Raw genomic sequence first — 27,885 nt, 5'->3', positions numbered from 1 at the left:
GTAAACAACATCTCAGGAGTGCCACACCTGGGATTTAGTCGCAACATAGATGATCTATATTCTCACGGGCTTTGAGAACCAGAATCCTGTTCTCTGATCTACACATGAGCTCGAAAGAAGACAATTAAACCATAATTCCAATTATGCCTTCAGATAACATGCATGTTATTAAATCATTCCTACGCCAAAGGATAGTTCACAAAAACTATTTTTGACCGTGGAGGGTTTTCATTAACGTTTATCTAAAAAGTTAATTGTAGTTCATTCGAACACATTATGGCAGCAAATGTCCATTGTGACTGACGCTGCAGATCTCTGAGGAAAGTTCTGCAGAATTTGAGATATTCTAGATAACAGTGATGTGGACCCTTAAGTGCTCTGATTTTTTATGACTTTGAATTTACTTTTAATTTGCATTAAAGTTACAATTTACTGTGCAAAATGGCTTGTTGTATTTTCCCTTAATTTCAGCGTGACCTAGTTACTTATCCCAACATACACCCAAAAAATCCTGTCAATTGTTCCAGAGATCTCCCCATGTTTGAAACACTCAGTAATATAAGCTTTGATGATTTGAAGGGTTTAGAAATTGTAGCATCTCTGTAACATGCACATTGGCAGTGTCCTCCTCTCTGGAGCAGCCAATCAGCATGCTGACTCAAGGGAGGATAAAGCATGCACACACACACACACACACACACACACACACACACACACATCCTCTCCTCTGCAGTCACCAACAATAACACACTCTCTTGCTCTATCTTTTTCTCTCAATCGAAAACACACAGGACTTGATTTTTCAGCATGTGTGGTGGTTTGATAATGACTCTTATCAGTGATGTTTATCGCCTGCCTGGACCCGATATCCTGTCTGTCAGCATCGCGATTTAACAAAGCGCTGTAGGCCCTGAGGAGTGGGTTGACCTTATTAACAGTAAATATTTAGAAAATATCTGATTCTTATTAGGGGACGTTGGTAAACATAGTCCTTGCAGTGGACCATCTTATCAACACTACAAGCTCTTACCCTAACCATAGGAGACAGATCAATATCAATGTCAGTGATCCTGAAGTGCGGGAGCTTTAAGACAGCTGACTAACTGTTTATATTTAAAGTAGCATTGTCTGGCTAAAAAAGACTGAATAGGCCACACGCCTACAATGAAAGCACAATAAACACATGCAAGATGAAACTTGCAACTTCAATGAAAGCGTTTCAGTGACATATTGACCTTTTCTAATGTCTTGTAATACCCAATCTGTACGTCGTGCAGGAACCATCTAAATATATGGATGAAACCGCATAACAGATTTTATTAGTAAACACATTTCTAGGGCAATTCTATGCAAAGTCAATTTTACCATGAAAAAAAGGTTTGACTGCAGATTTTTTTTTACAATTTCACCAGGATTTTCCATAATTATGTAAGAACTGTCATATTCATAACCGTACATACAGTAGTCCTCATAAATGGACAATTTTACTATTTTATGTTTTACAAAGAGCCATCCCTTCTCCATTTGTTGGGGAATACTGACACTGGTTTGTGCATTTTAAATCACAGAAGTCTCTTAAAAACATGCCCCCTTTCAGCCACATCCATAACGTATGTATATTTCCCTCATAGTAAATAGTAAACATGTATAGACTGATCTTTTTCTCATGTCTGGACTCTGATATAAACAAATGGCTCAATATATCGGTAATGTTTCCGCTCGAAGAGTTTAGGTTTCAAGTTTTGACTGCAAATGTCAAATCCATAATGCTAGAAAAAGCCACTGATAAAATATTAAACATGACCAAAATCAATAGGAGCATTCAAAATCAATATACACCAATATATTTTTTCATAAAATATTGTGTACTTATGGTACGTTTTTTGAGGTGTGGTGAGTTCCTGGTGATTTTAAATCATTGTCTGGCTTCAATAAATTATATTTTTGCTAAAGTTATTTGCAATGATCTTGGAAGCATTGTAATTTTCAACGTTGTTTTATTAAACAACTTACTGTTAATGCCATAATTTGACCATGTTCAGTAATGCCTGCTATACAGTAATTCCAAATGGTTTTGTAAACCTATTGTATAAATGATAATATATTCCTGATTTTGTAACAAATAAGATGATCAAACGAGTGAGTATAAATCTGAACCCAATCTGGCCAACAAAATTCATTATTGCTGAGCCCCGAATAACAAAATACCACCGACTCCCGATATGCTACACAGATCAAAACCCTGCATTCTGTGACTTTGTTTCAATGCAACGGAGATTATCAAATTGTTCCTTGTTAAAACCTATGTTTGGGTGTACGTCTCTAACACATCAGCCAGACCAGAGCCAAGGGGAGTCAAAGCCTAAACCTCTGATAAACAATTTACAAACAATTGCCTTTAAATTGCGATTAAATGCGGTTTCAACTAACAAAGTCGTTTCCTTTTATAATCACGGGCTATTAATTGAAATCTAAAATGAGCTCTGTAATCGAATCAGCTTTAAGTGAAACTCTTTGCTTGTGATCCAAATATGACATTGTGTTAACCGCTAAGCAATTAAAACCATGGATGCCCAATCAAACAAAGTAGCTTGTAAAGCGGCTTAATTGGTTTTATAAGACAAGGCTGTAAGTGAAATGGCTTGCAGCTGGTTAGAAACCTGACTTACCTTGCCGGACATCCCTTGGCGCTATAGCGATGCCGTTCTTTGAATGCAGCTGTGTGACACAACAGTCGTCGGGTGGTGACTGCAACACACTAGCGCTGGGATCCAAAGAGTTGTTGTGGGGTGTGGTGGGCCGAAGCGAGACCGGAGGTGCAGCTTCCGGGCACAAGCAACCCGTTTGCGTGATACTGCAGCTCTCAGTCTCCCATCCCGAGCCGACGTGCAAACATTCCTCGAACCATCGGCACAAGACTCCACACGTAAACTCACTTGAGTTCTCGTTGTTGATGAGCAAAACCTCTACGAGCCGAAAGTCGAGGGTTTCCGCCGACAAAGGAGCCTGACCCTCGGACGCGTCATCGCCGTTGTTATCCGGGCTGGGGTGAGCGGTCAGGCACAACTGCACAAAGTTCTTATCGAACTGCAGGAAGGTGTGTGGTCCAGGGACTTTGCAGAGTTCAACGGATTCAGGGTCTGAAGGATAGGGCTGATCCGGAGGGCCACAAGTCTGATTCGAGAGGTAGTGGTCCAGGGGCAGCACTAGAGGGGAAAAAGCTAAACAGGCGCCGGCATGGCGATTGAAACGGAAATAGAGAGAGTACTTGGTGGGGTCAGGGTTCTCCACAGTCCAGGAGCAACCGGATGCCAGAGCCGACGGGCTGGGAAAGAGGTCCCTGAGCGAGAAGGAGCCGTACAAGACCCCGGCCACCAGAGAGGAGCAGGGGGCAGCCTGACCCAGCGGCTCCACGGCCCAGGCCAGTGCGAAAAGGTACGACAGCACAGACAGACAGAGATGACCAGCAGTGTTCATCCTATGTCATTTGTCCTGCGAGGGAAAAGAAAGAGATGAGAAGTTAAAAGCATGTTTCATTCATTTTTTTAAGTTTTTTCCTTGATAATCAGTCAACATTAGTCCTCTTTAAACATTTTGAAGAACATAATTCTTAAGCATGTTCAGTTTGAGATGGAGGTAAACATTAATAGATAGTGGTCTTCTAAAAATGAAATGATCCTGAACTACCCGATTTTGCTCTATGCAGTAACAGTTTCATCTGTAAAAAGTAGAAGAGACTTATGAGGGAGAAAATCTAAGACGGGCACAACAATGCTATTTGAATATTAGATTCATTAACAGATTTACATCACTAATCCTTTAATCTGTTCTGTGGAGACACCGCTGTGTCTCTTAAACAAACAGCCAGAGAGAACATGCACAACTAAGAAAAAACAGAGGCGGGATAAACAGAACGAGACGGAGAGGAATGGTTGTGTCACATATCGGGCCATTTAAGCTCTCTGACTGCATTAATGAAGCGGAAAGTTTTCCTGTAAATCAGGCCCTTCGGTCTTAATTCCTGTCTGCAAGACCTCCTCACAGACGCGTTTCACAGCTTTAATTCAGCCCCTCCTGAGCGGAGCTCACTTTTCATTCAGTCAGCCCACCCCTTGGCACCAGCGCCTTTGTCTTAATTACACGTGGTTAGTGGGTCACATTTCTGAGATACAGCGGACTGTGGTGGGACGTCCTTCATTGATGGCACTTCTGCTCGGATCAATAGGTGGAAATTTCGACTTTGTCTTTATTGTAATTTCCTGCTTTCTCGCTTCAAATATGCCCTTCTCTTTATTTTTTATTCGCCACAGTTTCCCCAACCCCTACCCCCCTTTTTCCCTCAGACAAGAATTGTAAATCATTTCAGGGCTGTGTGTTCTCTCTGTGAAGGTCGCAATCCTATTCACAAAGGCACAAAACAGACACACGCACTTTTATCCGATGACTGAAATCCCTGACGGTCGGACTGAATGGAACGATGACTCTTCTGTGGAGGATTTAGCCCTTCCACTAATCTGCCACACTCTCATGCATGCACACACAGACATAGGTGTATTCATGCATTCATCGTCTCACTGACACATTTGCAGGTCTTCCAGAGACCAAGGTGATTTATTTCAGTACCAACAGCACATACATTGCTTGCAGTCAGCGTTTGCTAAAAGGTGTGAATTGAAAACCCTTGATCTTAGTGGAGTGACTCCAAAAGTGTGAATATGAATAACTGAAAAACCACAATATCCACAATGAGAGTAAATAAAGTTACCAGTTTGAATAGAGGTAAGGTAAGCAGACTGTTTTGAACACTGAGTTTTATGTACTTGATCATTATTTTCTTTAACACATTTTTTTTCTCGTTTTACGTTTTTTACTTCACTACATTGTACACATACACTTTTAGTCCACTGCATTTCAATAATATGTTTTACATTTATTATTTTGCCTTTAATGCTTATGTATACATGCTCATTTTACTTGTGTTAAAGTGAGAGTTTACTGAGCCAAAATACTTTTAAGTACAATTTATTTTCTTTTACTTTAAATAAATGAATTGATTTTAAAGTAAAAGTAAGAAAGTACTAGATGTTTATGTAAGGTATTAAAGGTAAGAAATTAACATGTATTTGGTTAGTTGACAAATATACCCATGTATCCTATCCTATGGGTTGACATAGCAAAAAGTTAGAAAACAAACTGTATATTCATATTTAGCCTGTAATATAAAATAGCATACGAACGATTTATCTTCATTGTTTTTTATATATTTTCGGTGTCCCATTTATAAAGTGCAGTGGGGTAAAAAGTATTTCAATTTTTCATAAAGAATATAAAAAAATTATCCGAAATACTAAAGTACTGTCCACATCTGCAGTTTGGTTATGACTCATAATGTGACAATATGATATTTAACCCTGCAAAACAGGACTGAGATCTGCATTCTGCTGTCCTGTGAATATAACACAAATATATAAAACTCCCATGCAACATTCGACTACATACAGAGCTCTTAACTTCTGCAGCCCTTACCTTAAACCAACCCTAAAACATATCCCCAGAATACCGCTCAGTTTCTCGACTTTACATTCATAGCTACAGCATCAAAACTGTCCTATTGAAAGAAAAGAAAAAAGAAAAACACATTTGTATAGTAAAGCATCTGTAAAGCCATTAGTAATATGTCAGCGTGTCCCAGAAGCACATTAGCACTGTGCATGAGGTGTACCAGAATCAGTCACCAGTGATGCAAGTTAAATGGAGCTAGGAATAGGCTCTGAAGACAGCCTTTAGATGAAGCGGATGAAAACATGAAAGTGGATACATCTTTCATATGAGTAAAGGCTCCTGACTTAGTTTATAATAAGATGACAAATAAATAAATTAATTGGCATGGAGAAGCGAAGTTGATACGTACACTCCCTTTCACAGGCGCATACTCCATTCACTACAACACTTCATGTTTTGGGAAAATGCTTCTCTGACTGTGCATTTATTTACTCCGACTTATTTTGAGGGATTACGGTGCTGAAGAATGCTGCTTTGTCACCGCGGGATCGAGACGGCCCATGTTTGGATACATGTGACATGGATGTGATTATTTCTGAGCCGTGCGAACAAATCCGTTCAAATCCGATTTACAACACTTTCATATGTGGTTATAGATCTGATACATTTCGAAAGCGTCACATCAGAATTCACGTTGTTCTTGAACACAATCCAACACCGTGAAGGCATGGATTCGTTCAGTGCCAACAGTGGCTTTCCTGAAAAAGTAATTATAAAAACTGGAGGAAAGCAGTGGAGATATGGCGAGATAGCACTTTTAATTGATTTTGGGCGAGATGCTGGAGATCAGGCAAAACTCAGGGGAACATATCACAATTGAGGAGTGTTAGTAATTAATAACTTGTAACTTGCAGAGCTGTGGCTAAGGGTGTGAAAGTTGGGAATGATTATCCAAATAGGACTAATGGGGATTCAGTATAAATTATCCAATCTATTTGTTACATACGTATATTACAAATTATGGACTATATGATGCGATTACTTTTAAGACTTCAATCTTTAACCCCATCCAAGTTCTCTTAAACTTTTTTTCTCAAACTTAAAAGGGAAAAAACATATGACAGATCAGCATATTAAACTTCTCATGTCACTGCGAAAATGAGATGGAAAAAGGCCAGGTGACTGCCGTTCTAAATAAATAAAGAAATAAACAGCTTTTGCTTTAATGGACAAATATAGAAAGTAATTTTTTAAACTACACTGCATCAGCAGCTCGACAAATTCATCAAGCTCAGGTTAAAATGCAACATGCTGAACATTTCAAAATGATCAGATAAAACATTGCTGAACCTTTCATTTCATTTATCATGGCCATGTGAGCACATCGCTTTAGTGAAATCAGCTAAAATTATCGCCTAGGCCATGAGGAAATAGATCAAACACAGAAAATGTAAGTATAAAATGCAGAAAATATGAATAATCACAGAAAATAAATTAAAGAATCAGCATGATAAAAACAAGAAACAGAGACAGGACAACTGTCATGACAGAAATGTCGCAAACTATTCAGAAGTGATAAAAATTGACCACGGATAACAATGAAAAGTGATTTTATCACCTTGATCATTCCAAAACATGGACATCTCACAAATACGCATACTGTCTGAGTAAAAAGACTACACAGTGGTGCTTAATTCAAAAGGCCACTAAAAGTTAAAAAAGTTAAAGGAACAGTTCACCAATTATAAATTTTTAAAAAAAAAATAATTTATAATTTTAATAATTTATTATAAAATTATAAAAAGTCTGTATACATTTCTTTGTTCCGAAGAAAACAGATAATCTTTTTGGAAGAATGCTTGCAACCAAACAGCTCTTGGCCCCCATTGACTACCATAGTATGAAAATTGCTTAAAACATTTATTTGTTCTGTTGAACACAAAAGATATTTTGAATAATGTAGGAAAGCAAACCGTTCTGGGGCACTTTTGACTGCCATAGTATTTTTTCCCACTAGTCGATGGTTGCCAATTATTGTTTGGTTAGACGCTTTCTTCCAAATATATTTCACTGTGTTCATCAAAACAAAGACATTTATACAGATTTGTAACAACTCGAGGGAGAGTAAAGGATGACAGAATTTGTATTTTTGGGTCTTTCAGACCATGTCATATGATAAAATCTTTGCCTGTGACTGGCTAGACCATTTTTACTCCTAATGGCCTCGAAGCTGCTCTTGATGTAAAAGCAATGACACTGCAACTCAATGTGCTTTTGTGTTTACTGTATGTCAGACGTCCACGTCTCCAGGGTACAGAAATCATGCAGAGTTACATAACTGTTCAGCTGAATCAGTCGTGTCATTACAGATGAGAACGTTACCTTGACATTTGCAGATCAATCTTGAGCATGTTTGTGCAGTTTCATCTAAGACTTTGATTAATGTGTACACAGGTTCACAGCAAACCCTGAAGGGCAGAAGTGGGCTGTTATGAGGTGTCAAAGGCCCCACAGTGGGTCCTTAAGCAAGCTTATGCAATGACCTTTCAGATACAGAAGAGCGGGCTGGATATGCAGGAATAGCAAGGTCAGGTTGAGGGCTCATATGCTGCCGTTGGGCTTGATGTCCAAAGGTCTTTACAAGACTCCATATGAGATTTGAAGGACAGAGTATGTACTTGGGCATAGAAGGCCAGGGAAAGGTTGAGGAAAAACTACCAGATGTTCTGCAGAGTTCTGAAGTCCCATCAGAAACAGAACGTGTACGTTGTTACAGGGTGCAGTTCATTATTCTTACGCACCATCTCTTGTCTAGCAGTATGAGAGATAAATGGACCCTATTTGAATAAAGCGTAAGTGAAATGTGAAGACTTGACATGTATAAAGATATTGCTTGATCAGTAAGGACTGAAATAAAATAAATGCTTAACAGATAGCTATTCGGCAATCACAACAAAGCACACTGAAAAATACTGCTCTCTTCAACTAGGACGTTTAATAATGTTACAAGCACAATCACTTGGCAAAGCTCAAATGTATCCTGTAAAATGAAAGACTGCATAACTGATAATGTAAAAACAGACGTGCAAATGTTTAATAGCCTCGACAAAGTACCTCAGATGACATGCCCACAAACTGCCCACGATCCATTCCTGAAAAATCTAATTACTTGCAAAAATAACAAGAGCTGGCAAAAACCAAGCACTAGATTCATCGGCTGGCTGCTACTGTTTTACGTTCGAATGAGTGCAATAGCTTAATGCAGACAAAAAACTATTAATATAGTCTTTTTATTGGAGAGTTGTTTAAGTAAACTCTGTTAGTTGCTTTGGTTTGGTTGGCAAGCACATTCAGATTGTGGTATGGACTAAAATTTGTCATGTGCTTGTTGTGCTTGACTCACTATCGTGGTTTCATTTACTACGTGCATGACCCTTGGAGTCTTGAGCATATGCGTTTTGTTTAAGAAAAGATACAGAATCTAACACTAAATCTTGAAGGTCCCCCAAAAGTGGGATTTAAAAAAAGTCTGATTTAAACAAATTATGATATCACCTATGAAAGAAACACTATACTTAGTACACTAGTATGCGAACATACTCCGTAGTGTTTACTACAGTATTTTGTAGTATACTGTAGTACAGTATATGATGATAGTTGTAGTATAGTATAACTACTATTATGTAGTATTAACTATGATAAAAAGATACACTTAAATAAATATTGTATTTAAATACTGTACTTACACATGTTAAATATTTACTATAGTAAGTTTAAAAAACTGAGTATCTAGATCTTTTACTGCAGTTTACAGAATTTTTTATACTAAAACATACTATAAATGTCATAGCTCAGTCTCTTTCGTTATCAAGGCAGCGAGTGACTTGTTGAGAATTTACATTCTAAAAAGGTTTGTTATCAGCCCTGCGGTGGAAAATGAAACCATTTACGTACCGGCTGGCCTAGATCGGCACGCATTGGAATAATTAAGCAACGAGACCGACCGGCGCAATCGTGGAAAAGTGCTCTAAAAGCCTTACAGAGAAGTACTAGGAAATTTGTATCAACCGGTTGCCATGCCAAGCTCTGAACCTAACCGAAGGGTTTAGTGTTTCCAACCACTGGCACTTAAGACTTTCCCTTTGCTTATTCTCTAGGTCAAAGTGCAGCTGCTGTACAAACAACCAATGCACTTGATGCACATAGTTTGAGAGTAAAGGTCAAGTATATAGACTAGGGAGTCACCTAAAGAACAGTATTCTGGGTCAACGTCGACTGGCCTAGTAAAACCCTGCCCCATTTCTGCAGCCCTAAGCGTAAAAGCCCTCAGCTTGAGACAGCGAGCAGGAAAAGGAAATGTTCTACTTCACTAACCAGGACACCCAGAGAGAGACCTGACCTCCGCTGCTTCTTCAGATTCATCAGGTTCTATCCACACCGCTTTAGGATGGGATTAGAAATGACCAAAGTGTCCTAAAACTCCACTCGAAGAGCCTTCAGCGGCAGAGATCACAGGAGAGAGCTCAGCTTGCTTCCCTCTCATCAACAAGGTGATGCAGACCACATGCTGTAAGATTAAATCACATTTTCCGTGGAGTGGATGCAAAGCAGGGGCTATTTTATTTACCAAGAACCCTGAGGTCTCCGACAGAGCATCCCGTGGTCAGGGGCTGGAAAATGTTGAAGCATTTTTCCAATGACATGCTTACACTCCCCATTAGACCTGCCCTGTTTTAGTCATTGATTTATTCATTCACACTGCAGGGGGCTAATAAGCAGCAAAAGCTACGAGAACAGGGTTTAATTTTCCAGGGACAAAGGAGATAGAGGCAATTACAAGAGCGGGAAAGGCAGGGTACGTGTTAAGCCTTGAAGGTCACCAATTGCCGTCCGAATGACAGAAGTGAAAAGATGACACTTCAATGGAATTATCATGTAAATGTTACATCATACAAAATGCCTGAAAATGGCTTGTCGGTGATGTATTATCCGACTGCGCTGTGTGACATCTTTCGATATGAACATCCACTGCGTGTCGAATCGATTTGAGACCGGCTGATAACTAATCAATCGCCTACAACCAAGCTGGAAATTTGATGAATGTGAGGAGGTCAGCCAACTAAATGATAAGCTTCCTATGATCTCTCTCATTGGCTTTTTCTGGATAAACATCAGCAGAGACCCTTTATCGCCGATGTCCCTTCCGAAACCTTGTGTCTCCATATTTTGTTATTTTCTTTTTTCGCCATTAATAATGATAATTAGTCACCCTTTATATTTGTCACTCGGTTTTGCAAATATCTATCCGAAACAAGTATTAAGAAGGGCTTTTCAACTTTGACAACACAGTATTTACACTTTTGTGAAGTAAAGTGTTTTCCATTTCCTAGAAAAAATTGGACATCCGAGGTTTCCAGAAGGACAGAGCCAATCTGAAAATCCTGTCATGCAATCCTCGTGTCACCGCAAAACTATGAGATTTTTCATTTTTTGAAACACAAAAAGCAATTTGTCATTAACAGCTTCCTGTATAAAACGGTGGCCTTTGTGTTTCAAAAGCAAGAAAGTCACATGGGTTTCGAAAGACAAGAGATTAGAATAACTTGTTATTTTAGGTAAACCCAAGCATACTCGTAAAGATAAGACATCTCATCTCAAGGTGCAAAGGTTCAAAATTCCAGACCTTTTCAGCATTTACTGTAACAAGCCAGGAAGACAGCAAAGTCACAAAAAAGCAAGGGAGAAAAGTGTAAAAATCACATAAGAGGAGCAGTAACCATGGCAACATCTCAGAGAGTTTTATTTTGGTTGAGTTTGAAGCTTTTTCATCCAACGGGCTTCTCCGGAGACTCTTAAAGAGCATTCCTAAACATAGAGCAAGTGCTACGCGAAGCCAAAGCCACCAGCTCCAGCAAGAAACTATTTATACGTGGCTTTATAAAGGATTTATGTGACTGATAAAAACGGCATAAACCTAGTCCCAAATAAGTGCCAATGATATGACCGCAACAGAAATCTAGCTGGTCTCTTCAAATACATCACAATATAACACGCATCAATACACATAGTATGTCACACCTTTTGAGCAGACCTCACAGGGAAATGTTGTGTCATTAACAATCGGGTCCAGACAACTTTTATTGGGTATTTTACTCAATGCCTGATTTCAACTTAACTTAATACAAACAACAATGTCTTGGTTGCATATCACCAAAGCTGAATATTTAGTTATTTTAAAATATAAAAGTTAAATAAAAAAGTCACCAAGGATATAAGATAAGATTGCACTGGCATAGTCATTTTATCTCAAACAGTGTTTGGCCCAAGGCTGTGTGACTGTGGCCATTGTGCAAGGTATACTGTATGTGGTAAAACAAATGTTTGCTTGCCTTTGGGGTATCGTAATAAATTCATAAGCTTTGAGATTGACGTTTATTTAAGGTGGGAAAGAACAAACAAGCGATATGTTATGTGTGATTTCTCTGCAAGACAGCAGGATGTCAAACAGTAGTCGCAGCCAGCTGACGGATCCCCCTCCCCTCGCCAAGCCTCGACTCTAACATCATTTATTGATGTTTTGTGCCTTGTTCCCGCAGCAGGACACTGAATGGACGTTAACAGGGCTTTTTAATCCTTATACAGACACACAGGAATGCAACGCTCAATATGGCCGCTCTAGCGAAGTAAAACGAGCCAATCGTCAATCAGTATAGACTGACGATTCTCTTGGGCGGGGCTCTCGTGAGGCACTTGCCAGCCTGTGCGCTGGTGCAGTTATTGAGGCGACCTCGAAAAGGGTGATATTTGAGTGGCACAAATCGGGCTGGGCACTGAAATGTTTTACAAAAATTTTTGTGCCTTCATTATTGGAAACTTTCGTTTTAAATCAATTCAAGTGGATTCCCATGAATACGACTTAGTTTCAATCTGTAACTTTCGCATCCATGGCACGTTCTCTGTTTAAAATATAACATTGCAGGTTAATTTATTTATGCCGAAGTCCAATGAGACCAACAATGAATTATAAATCATTTTCACAATGTTACCGTTGTAAATCTAGCTAAGGAAAGGACACTTTTTTATTATTTTTGCTGCTTTAAAAGGGCAAATATAACTGGCTTCAAAATCAATGTCGAAATTCAGTGCTTCAACATTTGTAATGTAGAATAATATTAATATTGATTGTCATTATTATTATTAGTAGTAGAAAAATCAACAAAATCATTGCAAACATAAGGTGAATGTGCCATATACTGCCCAGCCCTCTGTACCACACATCATTTACTCTGAGTAATAACACACTCTGGCTTACGTAAAAGCCTAGATTTCAAGCCCCAAGCTGGAATGCAAGCAGAAAGGATTTGCCAAATCAATAATTCAAATGGATCCTGAAACAGGCTGTTTGAGCTCCTTATCTGCAGAGCATGAGGCTGTTCATGCTGTCTTCTTCAGTCTCATCAGCCAGACTCTGCCATAATGCTGCCCTAAACCAGGTGACACCTGCATGCTACTGCTGTACCTCTATTCATCAAATACGGCTTAAGGAGTGATCAGAGTCATCTGCAACTTCAAAAGCAACTGTTTTAACCACACAAAAGGCTGTGAATCAGTACCAAATTATGATTTTCATGTACTAACAAGTTTACATTACAACTTTGACCCCTAATACTGCACAATTTGCATTACTTGAAATATATTTTTTATGTAATTACTCATGCCAAATTAATAAGAAACTGTTCTCAAACATGACTGCAACTATTCTGAGCATCGTCATCCATCTGTCTCCCTCCGCAGCAAGACATACCTGACCCCACGTAAACTTCGTACCTCTGGCAGCGTCCGAGTGCCAAACTCATGCCCTCGAACCTTTTGTCGAACTGGGCAAGGCCTGAAATGTCACCATCTGTTAGTTTTGAACTTGCACCGAGACAATGTTCCTTCTTAGAGGCGCTCTAATGGAGCAGCTGGAGAGAGAGAAAAAAGGTCTCCGTTTCCCTTTAGCAAAGCGTGAATATTTAGCAGAATGACTCTTTTCTCTCTGCGTTTGTTAGCGGTTCTGTTCTACATCCCCTCTGCTCACCGCAGCAACGACAGGGCTTTCTTCAAACAGCTTGGCTGAGTGGCCCTAACTTCAGCTCCATCGCAAGCTCTCCAATGACCCAATTAATCTCAGTTACATAGCAGGATTCACCGCTCGTGTTTCCAAAGCTGAGGTGAAAATTCTTGGGGCACATCAACCAAGCATTTCCATTAATGACTGTAATGTCATTTTGATGTTATGCGACGCATGTCTCAGTTTATAAACAATTTGGTTACAGAGGAAAAAAATGTATTCCATCATGCACACATATCCTAGTTTACATATTTCACCCAAAAAATGTCCGTCATCATTTACTCACCCTCTTGTCATTTCAAACCTGTATGACTTGCTTCTGCAGAACACAAAACAAGATATTCTGAAGAATACTGGTAACCAAAAAATGGCGGTACCAATTAACTTTTATTGTACGGACACAAAACCAAGTCAATTGTTCGGTAACCAACATTCTTAAAAATATATTTTTGTTCTGGGGATATAAAAAAGTCATACAGGTCATCATTTTTGGCTGACATTTTGTAATGTGTCTTCATCTACTCATTGTGACAGGCTGGGTGAAAACATACTCATTTCAACCCTTCCTCTTTGCCAAGTGCTATCCAGGGCCATGGCAGAGAAATAAACAGAAGCTCCGAGTAATAAGCAGAGTCACATGCAGCACGTGAACAGCTTTAAATTAAATCAAAATCTACAGTATGTCTATGGGGAGTACCATGAACGCATGCTAGTCAAGTAGGAAAAGGATGTAATCTTTAAGAACAGGATTTCAAATACAGAATTAAAAAGGGCAAGCCACGGTACTTTTAGTTCACATTAGTTATTCAAGATTTAGTTATGCAAGTTGATTTACTTGACCTTGGGTTATTGCTAAACCATACAGTATGGCTGCATACGAAATCGCATACTGTGACAGTACGCACTGAATTTGAATATGTACCTACCTATCGGCCGTTAAAACAGTACTATATAGTATGAGTGGGAGTAGTATGAATCCATTTTTTATGGTCATGTGACCCGTATGCTCTTTGACCTATGACGTATTAACAACCACCTACATGTGAGCGTTAATAAAAAACATAACATTTGGTCACAAGAAATTCATTTACTGGCACTTACATTAAAAAGGACGTCCGTCTTAAAGTGTTCCGCTATATGCATTTGATTTCATTTGACCGTTGCTCAGCTCCTGTGGCATCATGGGATAGATAAGTGTCCATCCGATCCACTCACAAATCTCAGCGGAAGTAGTAGACCAGCAGGGTCATTCTCGTCTACTGTTTTTTGCATACTTAGGTTTCGGACATTCTTTTCATGAGTCATACTAATTTGTGCCTACTATATAGTATGGAAGTAGGCGTTTTCAGAACCAGCCAATGACTTTCCTCCTTAAGAACACAAAATGAGATAATGAGCAACCACCCAACCACATATTCAATAAATTCTCTACGGGTTTAAGACGATGCAAGTGGAGTAAATTATGACAACATTATTGATCCCTGCACACAAATTCAGTCCTTAAAACACAAAAACTTGTTTAAAAACCGATCCTAGTCATAAAACACCCCAGCAGTCCAGCCAAAATGAGTTATCTGGAGTCCCGCAGTACAATTTGGACTAAATTGGTTCTACTGTTCAGCATCCTGAGCAGTTTTTAATCAGGTGTTGGTGCTTTGAAGTCCTGTCAGAGCCTTCCAGATGAAGTCGAGATGCACCAGTCCGGCAAAAGACTGTAATTCTGCAACCAAACTCAATTTACGTCCACAGAGTGCTTTGCAAGTGTCATTACATGCTGATTGGCCTGACCGCACAAATGGATGTTTCAGAAAGAGTCCGGGGGGGAGAGCTTCACTCCTCCTTCAGACTCACTCAAACAGACCCCCTCAAAACAGATTTCTCGCTCTCGATGAGCGAGGCACAGCGAGAAAAAGTCACAGCACAAAACATATCGGAGAGGTTACTTACATTAAGGCTAAATTAAAACCGCAAATTAGAGCAGCGAGAGGAGAAAGTGCCTCATTTGGCAAGATGGAAGAGAGCGTTTGTGGGAAAGCGAGGAAAAGAGAGGAAAATAAAGACTAAGGGGTAGAGGGGAGTAAAATAAATTAAATAAAACCTCTTAGAGGGGACTTCTCTACGATGTTATTGGTTTTTCCCTGGCTCATTATATTGTTACAGGACAAAAGAGAAAGCTAATGACACAGACTCTTACCCTTAGTCCAGTCAGACCACCTCGGAAGCAATTAAATGACAGAAACACTGCGGTAAAAACCTTTATCTTTCACAGACAGAGAGCTGTGCTCAAAAAACTACCAAGCCCTTAGACTCACCAAGACGACAAGTCTGCTAAGATTTTAAAGGAAATCATGCCCTATATAGAAAGTCAATGTACAACATAAGAGTCAACATTCTATAGTCATGATTTAATACAGTCTTGTGTCTCGTTTCTTTTTTTACTGGTTTTGATTGTCACGCCAATGGGAATAAATGTCCTCACAATGACAGAAACCCAGGACATGATCCAGTAGATAGTTTTATTTGCTATACTAGAAATGAAATGGGTTTCAACTAGAGCTGTCAAGTCGTCAAATTGTCAGAACGCTACACGATTGCTGTGACAAAAATTGTTCATGGTGATCAATATTTTTGATTACAATCTCTTGTTTATCTTTTTTTAACAATCGCTCAGAAACAATTTTGCGTTTTCTGTTTTTGACCAAATCACTCAAAATACAAGCTTATTTTGGCAGAAAGAGTATGTAACCAATGTGCTTTTAAAGCAAAATGTCACATACTGGTACGTAATTATTTACAATATTATCATATGTGCAGTATTAACAGTATCAATAAGCATAGTTACGAATATCAAGTTTTTTGACAATGCCAGTATATTGTGACACCCCTAGTTCCAACCAATTTGAAACCAACTGTTTCTCTTCATAAAGAAAATGATTCAATCATTTTTGTTTATAAATGTTTTTTTTTGGTCCGTACACAAACAGGTGTCAATGGAAAGTCGCCATTAGTATAGTAAATTCCAACGCGTGTGTGTGTAGTTGTGGTTTATGTAAATGGGGTACACAGACTCTATAGAAGCCTGACAGAAATTTCTTCCCTAGATATGCATGTGAAATATGAGCCAAAAGAAATCCTACAACCCAACTGACAAATATTGTGTGTATCCGTGTGAGAATACCAATTTATTAATCTCAGAATTGTACATTGTCTATCCTCCATTACTGACACATGTCTTTGATCTGATTAATTATTTCCTTTGGTGGTTCATTCATTTCCACTCTAAACATCCCATGCCCTCTCTCTCTCTCTCTCTCTCTCTCTCTCTCTCTCTTTCTGCCTGTGCGCTCTGCTTCTGGGAGTTGCTGACGCTGCAGGTATGTGTTGTATATTTGATCTGCTGTAGGAGACAAGGAGATCAGATCAATGGCTGCCGCATCATCCAGACAACAGCTCCGCTGCATTCAAATGAGACGAGTGAGAGATAAAGTGAGGGGGAGAGAGATAGAGAGAGAAAGAAAGAGGGAAAACGAAATACAACGCGTAGAAAGTGCAAATTCAGCTAAAACTTTACAAACTTCATGGGTCTGTTCAGAGTGAGCGCCCTTGCTATTTACCACCTACATAGGAAGCTACTTTCTACTGCAACATAATAAGTAAATGATTTGTGACATTCTCTATGAGCAACTGCTTGTATAAAAATATACTTTTTTTAAAACTGGTTATGGCATCTTAAGGGTTAAACTGTTTAATAAAAAGGGGGCAGAGTTTGGCAGGTAATGATCTGCAAGCAGCCAGCAATGCAATAGACATTAAGATGAATTGCATTATTAATAGATGGTTGTCTCCAGGTTTAATAAATCTCAGTTTAAAGGGATAGTTCACCCAAAAATGAAAGTGTTGTCATCATTTGCTCACTATCTTCTTATTTCAAACCTGTATGGCTTTCTTCTTTAGAAAACCATGGCTGTACCTCAAAGCCAAACTGTTTGTGTACATATTTTACACGTATTGTTTGTGGCTTTGTTCGGTATGATGCACCTACATGACAAATTCAGCATGTGCATATGAAATGCCCAATCTTTTAGATCTCTGCTACACTGTCATCCTGTCAAAGCTACCAGGGCCAGATACCTATGTATCTCTCCATGGGTCACCTGGCCAGGGCGACGGGTCATCATAACCTGTCACAGTCAAGGAGATATGCAAGGTGTGTTATAGTTCAGGCTTCGCATTAAAAACATGCGGTGCGCTTAAGGGGCTCGCCTCCGAGCGGAATACTCAATGTCAGCTCGCTCGAGAGCCTTTCCAAAAGCTCCCAATTAAAATGTACCGTGAATCCCTCGCCCATAAATCATCATAGGAGATATCGACTGAGTGCACCAGAGACGCTCTAAAACTTCACTCACCGTGGCCAGCGGTTCCCATAAACCAAGATGATGTATAGCGCCTCGGGGCAATCGGGAGTTATGAACAGTATCAGAGTAAACATGAAATAAAACAGACCAGCAAAGATCGTTGACTCTTTTTATAACATTCAGTCCCATGATGTAGGCACCAGTGTTGCCTTTAGACAGACATACGGCTGTGTGCACTCTGGAAGACGCTACACGGAGGGTATGAAACTGAGAATCTTAATCTCTAAACAAACTGCCTTTGGTAAGCCGGTTACTCAAAAGTAACATGTTCATTTTGAAGAAAGCCATTTTGCTAGGTTGATGATAATCTTGATTCAGGGTATCAGTTAGCTGGTGTTAACAACCCTAAATTGCTATTTTTCCCCCAAGTAATAATAAATGGGGGTGGGGAATCCCATTTATCTAAATGTATTTAAATGCATTGCAACGAGTAAGGCATAGATACACACACTTTTTAAAATGAAATACCTAGTCGAGGCTATATGTCTATAGCATTGTTCTTCCTTCCATTCCTCGCAAACTTCCCGTCACTTTCTATTCCTATTTCAAAGAAACAAACAGCAATAAAGCAAACAACATAAAAAAGTCGTTCATTCAAAGTCCCCATTTGTTTTTCTCTTCAGTCTCAGAGATTTCTTCCGATTGTGTTAAAGGCAGAAAGAAACGCTTGTCATCCCTCTTCTGTCTTCTTCTGACAGCCCTATAATCCTTCGTCTGTTGCTCGCAGGTCTGGACATCACAGGCTTTTGATGGTAATATTTTCCTCCCTCTTCAGGATTTGCATGCTGTTGTGGACTGACAGATGTTTGCTCACTGAGACTGACGGGAAATAGGCGGCTACAATTCCCAATGTATTCCTTAGTAAATCTGTGTGTGGACAAAATTTGGTGATTTTCTTTCAGCTTCATGTCATTTGTTCTGATGATTACAGCGAAACAAGACGTTTTCAATTTAAGCGCTATTATGAAAACACAAGTGTACTTTATATACATCAACATACACTAAACCATTTCAGACAAAGCCATTCTCTTTCAAATAAATGGACTGATATTCCGACGCAGAAGCCCTAAATACCATTTAATTTATTTTCAACTCTTTCATCAGCTATTTGGTAAAGGACATTAACGGAGAAATCCGTTGTCAGGAAAAAGATGCATGAAAGTGAAGAGAATGGAAAAACCCTGAATTAATTTGATCATGTGCACCATCAGAAGTAACTAAAGTTAAATTAAAGGGATGGTTAATCCAGAAGTGAAAATTCTGTCATCGTTTACTCACCCTCAGATTGATCCAAATCTGTATAATCTCTTTGACTTTTCTTTGTTTCAAACACAAAGGAAGATAATGTCAGTAACCAAACAGATATCAGCCCACTGACTTCCATTATATTTATTTTCCCTACTATGGCATTAAATGGGGGATGAGATCTGTTTTGTAACTGACATTCTTCCAAATATATTTCTCTGTGTTTAGCAGAACACAGAAATGTACACAAGTTAAAAAAATCTGAAGGTGAGTAAATGACAGAATTTAGATTTTTGGAGTGAACTATCCACTTGCGTAAAAGCAAGAAGAAAAACATGAAAAACTTTTCACCCAATAATGAAAATCGTTTACGGCTAAAATACACTTCTGCTCAGATTATCTGCAGATTTGATCAGTTAGTGTGTTTCTATCTGAAACTTTCAAAACGTCTGCAAGTTAGGTTTAGATTTTAAAAGTCTTGTTGTGCATTCCAGCCATTACTCACCCTCAAGTTGTTCCAAATCTGTATAAATATCTTTGTTCTGATCAACACAGAGAAATATATTGGGAAGAATGTAACAAAACCGTTCTTGGCCACCATTGACTACTTTAGTAGGAAACTTTGCTTTATAAATGTCTTTGTTCTGTTAAACACAAAAGAAGAGACTTTGAAGAATGTAATAAAGCTAAATGTTCTGGGTCATTTTTTACAACTATTGACATTTTTTATACTATGGTAGTCAATGGTGGCCAAGAACTGTTTGATTTTTATTTTTGGGTCCCTCTAAGTCTGATGTGCGTGCACACACACACAAACTTTATTTCTTCATTTTCAATTCCCAAAGGTGAGGGAATGTCATCAAATCCCCAGTCAGAACTTATATTGAAACAGAACAGCTCATAGTTTTCAAGGTTGCCTGAGAGCCACCAGCCACGGTGATCCATCAACTCAGTGAAATGCAGGCCGACAGAGAGAAAAAAGGCAGTGAGACGGATACCACACACACACCTCAAAAAAGATGAGATGATGGTAACGTTTCTCTTAAGAGCAGCTGAGCTGTGACAGACGCACAGGTGACCTCTGCTTAAATTTACAGCAGAGCTTCAAATCCATAAATGAGCAACGATCCACGCGAAAGACAAAGCAGAGGGAGCCGGTGTTACGCCCCACAATGTTGTCGGGATCGTATCGATGTGGCCCGGCTCGTTCACATGCACAAAGAGCTCTTCAAACATAAAGCTCGCCATTGATGTTTCAGCCTGTTCGCAGGTGGCCGGTTAATCCAACGTGCGCTGATAATTACACCTGCCCCGCATATCCCAGCTACATTATGACAAAAGTGGGATTGGAGAACAAGGCAAAAACAGACACCTAATACATCCTTCCCTCTTACTATGCTCGGGCTAAGAAAACAGTGGCCTCTATGGGCAAGAAATAAACGAATAAGAATGGCCATCCATTTACCGTGCCACCTCCAAGCATCTAAATTGGATATTACTGGAGGCGTGTGTATCGTGTAGCCTTGTACCGTGAGTGACAGACAGGGCTAGGTTTTAATATGGTGGACCGTGCTCATTTTGTAATGATTGCCTGCGGGCCATCAACTGCGACATGCAGAGATTCAGTGAACAGAGCATGTCACCTCAGACACAAGAAAAATTAAAACAACAGAGAGATGGTGGAACGAGTTCTGCAGTCCTCCGGGCATATAAACAGCATGATAATTAGCAATGACATTAAGAACTTAATGTGCATTTAGATAGATTAAATCAATTAATTTAAATACCATAGTAATAGGTTCATTTCATTCGCAGTGTGTGCGTGCGAGTGTGTTTTTACGACTCGTGTCCCTTTTTAGACACACACACACACACTTATTTATCTATCAAATGAAGACATTCCATAGACTTCTATTGGTTTTTATACACAGCTATATAAAAACACAGCTGTAGTTATAAACGCCATACTTTAACCGTAACTCTAAAAGAAAACTTTCTGCATTAAAAAAGCCTAATTTACATTTTTTTGTTCGTTTTAACAATATTAAAACATTTAGCTTACACAAAAATGAAAATTCTGTCATCTTTTGCTAACCCTTTCGTCATTTCAAAAGGAGGATTCTTACACAAGCCTGTTCAAACTTCCAGCTGAACGTCAACCACACAGCCAACCTTTTGATTGAAAGCTGTTTGATTCAGAGTTTAAGCGTAGATTTAGGCAGCGGAAACTAGAAACACATATAGAAAAGGCTTTTATTCGAAGTACAAAAAGCTGAAAAAAGATCAGTTTCCACTAGTTCGCTTTAGCTATTGACCCTCACGCTGAGGTGCTTACAAGTTCACTACAAACAGCTTGAGAAAACCAATAAATACCGCACCGCCTCAACGTGAACCATGGTTAAGATCACACATCACTGTTTTAATGTTACCAAGAATAATAGTGCAGGAATAAAAAATACAAATTGATCAAAAAGATTGTCCCCATAGTTAAAACCGTTGGTATTGTATTTTTTTATAGACATATAATCCAAATAATTCCCCCTCTCTAACATAATTTTTACTGTAATTGTTTCTATTATTTCTGTTATGCTTTCTCATATTGTACAACAACTTTGTTTTGAATTACTTAGTTTTTTCCTTTCAGCTAGTTTTCATCTTTGTAGTATTTGTAAATGGTTATACCAACCAACACAACAAGAAAACCCAATTTCAGCATTAATAACTACACTAGATTTTTTTCTAGGTTTGCTAGCCACCTGTCCCAATCTGTGTGTTGCAGCTTAAACATCATTTTTTGTATTTCTGCATACGCATGACTGCCACATACCATCATTGATTTTGCATTCCAATCCAGCACATTTTAATTATGTTGTATGAATCTAAACTTCATCAATCTGAATCTCTTGAATAATTCCACAATAAAGCAGTTTATCTGCATAGATTCCACATTAGGCATAGGTCATAAAAAAACCAGGAAAAACTTGTCACGGAGAGACGTGGGAATTATCAAGCTTGATTGAACGCCCTACCTCAAGATGTTCTCTCCGATGACCTACTATTTAGTTTTTTGTGCTTGAGCTTAGAGATTACTTTTCTTCCCCCATAACCTTAAAAACTGCTAAAATGATAGTGATTATGTAAAAATCATAGATTGTGCTCTCAAGAAACATGTCATAAGGAATCAGGGGAGACTTGAAAACATACTCATTTTGGCCACAGAACCAGAAACAAGGTCAAGGCTAAATCTGTGATCACGAGGGATCTCAAGAAAAAAAGTGGAACCCAATTAAATTCTTAGATATCACATTTATTTACTGCACTTTAATGTGCTGTGTAAAAACATTTATTTACTATTTCCCTTGCCAAACACACAATTAATAGGAAAACTTGTCCTTACTCTCAAACCACATTTGAACCACATGTCTAATTTCTAAATATATATTACAATTTTAGATTGTGCCTTATTCACAAAACTCAACGCTAATTGCCTTTTGCGATAAATGTGGTGTCATTACTGCCCACTTATTCCATTATCCGATTTGTGTCTTTTTTACTGCCCCTAAAACAACACAAGTACAAGAACGTCACGCACACTATCAATGGTCAATCCATTCTTACTGAGTTTCCCCTCTGTGTCTGGATAAATCTTCATCTTGAGTAGGGGGTATGACCTGGAATGTATGAAACGTGCCCTGTCTTGCAAACTCGGGCAATCAGTGACACTTAACAGGGCTCAAGGGGGTCAAGGGGTCAGAGCGATGATACTCCCTCCCAGATCAGGTCCAGCCAGCTGCCTGGACTTTATGAGCAGCAAACACTCGCTGTAATTGACTTTCCTGCAGTCTTTTCCTGTCAAACAAATAGCCTGGCCATTGCTACCCTGGAGAGCTCTCCCATGTCATAATCGATGTCGCTGGCATTGCATTAGTGTATCTCTTTGCAACATGGAGTTTAACTTCCGAGCCTACAGCTTGAATTTCATGACACACACACACAACAGAAAACATTTTAAGATGCAACAAAATCTCTATAATCGATCAATGGATGTAGCAAAACAACAAGCATGAGCTAAAGAAGTCATTTTGAAGACGTGCATTGATAAAACATGACACCCCATTAAAATCAGAACGGACCCTATTTAACTTTATATTAAATGTGCCTGGTCTGATTGTTTATGATTCAAATGTACATTTATCCTCATTTTCAGGGAAACTATTCAATATTATAACAAAATATTGCAAAAATATTCACTGTGCAAAAGCCGTTGGATACAACAATACCTTTGTTGTTTTTACAATTTTATGTCAATACTGTATTTAACCCACTGAATATGGTTATATACTGTACATCAAACTAAGACGTTTGATTTCTTTCTATAAAATTTAAAAGAATAGTGTATGGCTTGCATAAAAAACACAACTTAAAGTCCCTGTGATCCTCCTCTACCGCCGTGCCTACTTCATATACATAACATATCCAGTGCAACACCTCTTGGGCGAGCCCTCATGAATATGCACACTCGTACTCTGATCCCCACCTTGCTCTCCTCTTTTATGAGAAAGGCCTGGAAAGAGCTTGCGTGAATTAATTGCAGGAAAACCGGCGGAGACAGAATCTGATCCAATTAGAAGCGTGATGAAACACATGTGGCAAACGGACAGACATGTACCGTCTGCTGAAGGAAAACAACAACAGTCCTGTAGATTGAAATGGCAGGGATTCAAATGCGTGGGTCCTCCCGACGGATGGCACTGAACGCTTTCTGATAATTGGAGAGTTAGCCATCTCACCGCAGGTTAGAGACAGTGGGCTGGCATGGACAGGCTACACATGAATGAGGATACTTTGTTCACCCATACAGTCTATGGGATGTGTTCACGAAGAACCTCAGTCAGTTATGCCACTTTAAAGTATTGATCATTTTCTTTCTGTTAGATAAACACATCAAGGGGAGCATCCTTTTAATCTCTCTACAAACATACCACAAACACGATGCTACAGAACCTCCACATTTCCACAAGGTTTGAAATAGAGAACCACTTCTGATAAAAACATATTCTGAAAACCACTGGCACACGACTGATTTGAATGTATGTATTATTCCACTGATTTCGACAGAATGAGGTACAACTTTAATACAAATGTAAGGTGGATGAATCCTTAGTGGATACATTAGAGAGTCAGAATTGTTCAGTCGAATCCCAATCAGAACCAGTATCATTAAATTCCCATTCCTAGTCATTTCATCCGCTTATATATGCACATTAAAATTCTGTTCAGCCTTTCCACTATATCCGTGCCTTTCTCCATGATGAACTTCGTGAAGACAAGAAGCACTTTCACCTTTATCTCTATTATATATGGAATATGATTACTTCAGCCATTGAACCTAATCACGGTATCCTTGCACTCCATTTTGAAAGGTGCAAACAAGACCAAGCCATAGTCTGCGATGTTTGACACAATCTATATAGGGGTCTTAAGGACCATTAGCATAAAAACCCTCCTGAGTAGCCATGATTCAGTATTTTTACCCATTCTCAGTTGGTGTTGTAAAAACTGTTGGAGCTCAACTAGCATATTTAAGGGATAGAGAGGATTGTGGGTCTTCTCTCTCTGCTTTATAATTGCCAGTTATTTAAGTCTTTGTGTGCTTCAGGTTTTAGACAGTTAAACAGGCTGTATAATCATAAACACCGGCTTAATGTGTAAATATTCCTCAAGGACTCTGAGAGTGCTTCAGTCAACATCAAGCTGCTCGGTACATACTCAATATTTCACAAGGAATAAAAGTTTTGGTCTTCAGGTTCTGTGTCCAAACTTTTCAGAATCCCAGTGACACACAGGCAGAACAAAGAACCCCAAAAAAAGGAATAGATAAAATTGCAAATGCGACGTGGATCAAGCCCAGCGGTGTACAGTATATGAATAACTCAGAGGTGAAGCCCATCTAAACCCGGGATCTGCTGGAGTCAGAGGCCAGAAAAAAGGGGATAGATGACAAAGAAATGTTCCCAGGAGCAGACGTGTACGCGCGGACTGCAGCGTTTATTATTCATGTGGAGGTTTCAGAAGGTGAGGACAGGAGCTCAGGTGTGCTCAAGCCTTCTCCCATGGGACTTCAAAGGGTTCGAGTGATGAGAGTTTGAGAAGTCCTACTTTAAAACCAAGTGACAGTAGATATAAAAAATAATAAAAATTCAAGATAAGAGAAACACAGCAGTTTAAAGGAATGGAGTATAATCTCAATTCCCAACAATTGTTTGTTTGCCTTGTTTTAAATAACTAAATAAATTGTTTTATTTATTTAGATTCACTTCCACAAGGCAATATAAATGTGTTGCATCTGAGCAAACTGTGCCATCAACAGTCGGTCAATATATTTTTAAATAACCAAACAAATGGATAAAAGCTCAGTTTGCTTATTGTGTTGTTCACCCTGTTTATCATCATCATTTCTATTTATCAGTCTGTGTGAGAATCAAGAAAGTGTCTCGAAAACAATACTGCCATGCTCCTGTTCTGCAGGTGCCTTATTACAAGGTACAGCGAGAAGAAAAGATTTGTTCTGATTCAATTACAGTAATGTACTAACCCACAGATTCTGTCTCCGAAGAAGCTTCAAACTCAGCGATAACACACCCACAACAGCACAATCTAGTGTTTATTGCATCATCTACAGCACCACCTCAATAAAATCATACAATGCATTTGACCAAGTTATTAGCTTGCAAATTTGAACAGAATGGGGTATAATATCGAAAAATAATTGTTCAAACTAGTTCACAAAAGGGGGCGGGGTTGCCACAAGGGGGTTGACTAATATTTTTAAATTAGCCAAAATTAACATTGTAATGCATTTTTAAAAATACGATTTTCTAATTAGTTGGCCATTTTTAATAAGTTTTTCTTTTCCTGTTCCAGAATTTTACAGTATACAGTGGTGAACACCCACGATGGGGAAACACACCAAACTAAATATCAAAACAGAAAACAAATACTTACCACAACCTGGAATAACGAACAAGGAACTTTGAAATATACATACAGAGTACAGGACCATGAACGAGGGAACTTGGAACAACGATCAAGAGCACAATGGACAAGAGGGCATTAAATAGGGAATCTAACAAGGAGATAACAATGGGCAGGTGTGGGTAATGAGACACAGGTGGAAAGCAATACTAGGAACGAGTGGGGCGGGGCCAATGACGAGACTGGACAGAACGCATATTATGTCCTGATTGACAATAATACGTTTCTCTCCACATAAAACACGTGGGCCTGTCACTAGACTAGACAATCAAGACATTATAGTCTTAAGTAGTGTTGTAGTATTTGAGACCGGTATTTTTTGATGGTCTTGTCTTGGTGTTAGATTTAGTGGTTTCGGGATTTTATTTCAAGACCACAACTGTGGGAATTACACTAAATTGCTGGTGCGTGGTCTGATTTATGTGTTAACAACATTCGTGTCATGTGCTTGGATGTAAAACTTCTGGCTTTAAAAGCATTCACAACTTGCTCCTTATTTGATTCTTCTGTTACTTGTGTTACTCTTACTACTGGTAAGAGAAGAATGGTGGATTGTCTTAAAGAAATCTGTCAACAGAATGAATATACAGAAAGGCCCATTTTTTTGTGATTGCAAAAAAGGTACTTGTATGGAATCATGTTTTTTTTATTTCATAACAATTTTGTATAAATATTCAGTAAACCTTGAGTTAATAAGTGAATGAAGTTTAAGACACAATTAAACAAATGTTTGTTCTAATTTGGCTTGTCCCAAATAAATCTACAACAAATCTGAACTGTTGTCCATTTCTGATATTGATTAAATACAAAAGCAATGAAAGTAATTAAGTCACTGAATGTTTTGTTGAACGTGACAGACTTTTACCTGCACAAAGATTTTTATATGTTTCAGTAGGCAGGTGATAAAACATGGAACACATGTTTTTTACACATGCATTTCTGCACAATAAATCACCCAAGTTACTTTTTATTTTATTATGAGTTTTAGTGTTTTGTGGATCTTTTGAATGAATTTTGGGAGTGAGTGCTGGCCTTGGTCTTGACTCGGCCTGCCTTGGTCTTGGTTTCATCCCCTCAAAGTCTTGGTCTTGTTCTCGGTTTTGGTGGTCTTGACTACAACACGAGTCTGCAGATTATTAGATGAAAAGGAATGACCTCTGCTCATTTCCTCATCCCCTGCAGTGGCCCTGACACAAGACAGTAGAGAGCCACATCAGTACCTAAACACATTTCACCTCCTCTTTTTTTCTTCTAAATAGCTCATCAAGCAAAAACACTTGGCAACTGCCCGCAGAGAGATGAGGAAGGTCGTGCCCACTTCTGCTCAGCGTGCTTTCAGAAGAACTGAACCTCTTATTTCCAGCTCACCGTTTCATACTGAAAAATACTGATGTATCAATTCTCAAAATCCAATATAACTCTAGGGGTGTCCCGAGCCGATCGCAAGATCGAGATCGGGAACCGATCAAGGCATTTATCCTGATCGGGAGCGGCTATTTTATGCCCGATCATTTCCGATCATGTCTGCCGTCACGCAAGATTCGTAAATGTGAGCGCGAGCTGTGACAACTGTGT

General features: G+C 38.9%; 1 protein-coding gene across 5 annotated transcripts in view; it reads right to left on the bottom strand.

Moving 5' to 3' along the window:
* Positions 1 to 27,885, bottom strand: part of LOC306910759 (adhesion G protein-coupled receptor B2-like) — a 91,395-nt gene that overhangs the window by 40,622 nt on the left and 22,888 nt on the right. For 2 of the 5 annotated variants that reach the window (XM_079485565.1, XM_079485567.1), the window contains exons 1-2: positions 26,281 to 26,364; positions 2,670 to 3,492 (exon numbers count right to left, since the gene is read on the bottom strand). In XM_079485565.1, coding sequence (XP_079341691.1) covers positions 2,670 to 3,477 — 808 coding nt within the window. In that variant the 5' untranslated portion in view covers positions 3,478 to 3,492; positions 26,281 to 26,364. Of the gene's footprint in view, positions 1 to 2,669; positions 3,493 to 26,280; positions 26,367 to 27,885 lie in introns of those variants that run through there. The other 3 variants (XM_079485564.1, XM_079485566.1, XM_079485568.1) reach the window with 2 other exon arrangements.

This window comes from Barbatula barbatula, assembly GCF_947034865.1.
Source record: "Barbatula barbatula genome assembly, chromosome: 21".
Taxonomy (NCBI): domain Eukaryota; kingdom Metazoa; phylum Chordata; class Actinopteri; order Cypriniformes; family Nemacheilidae; genus Barbatula; species Barbatula barbatula.
The sequence above is the reverse complement of the archived record's forward strand: the minus strand, read 5'-3'. Positions and strand labels throughout refer to the sequence as shown.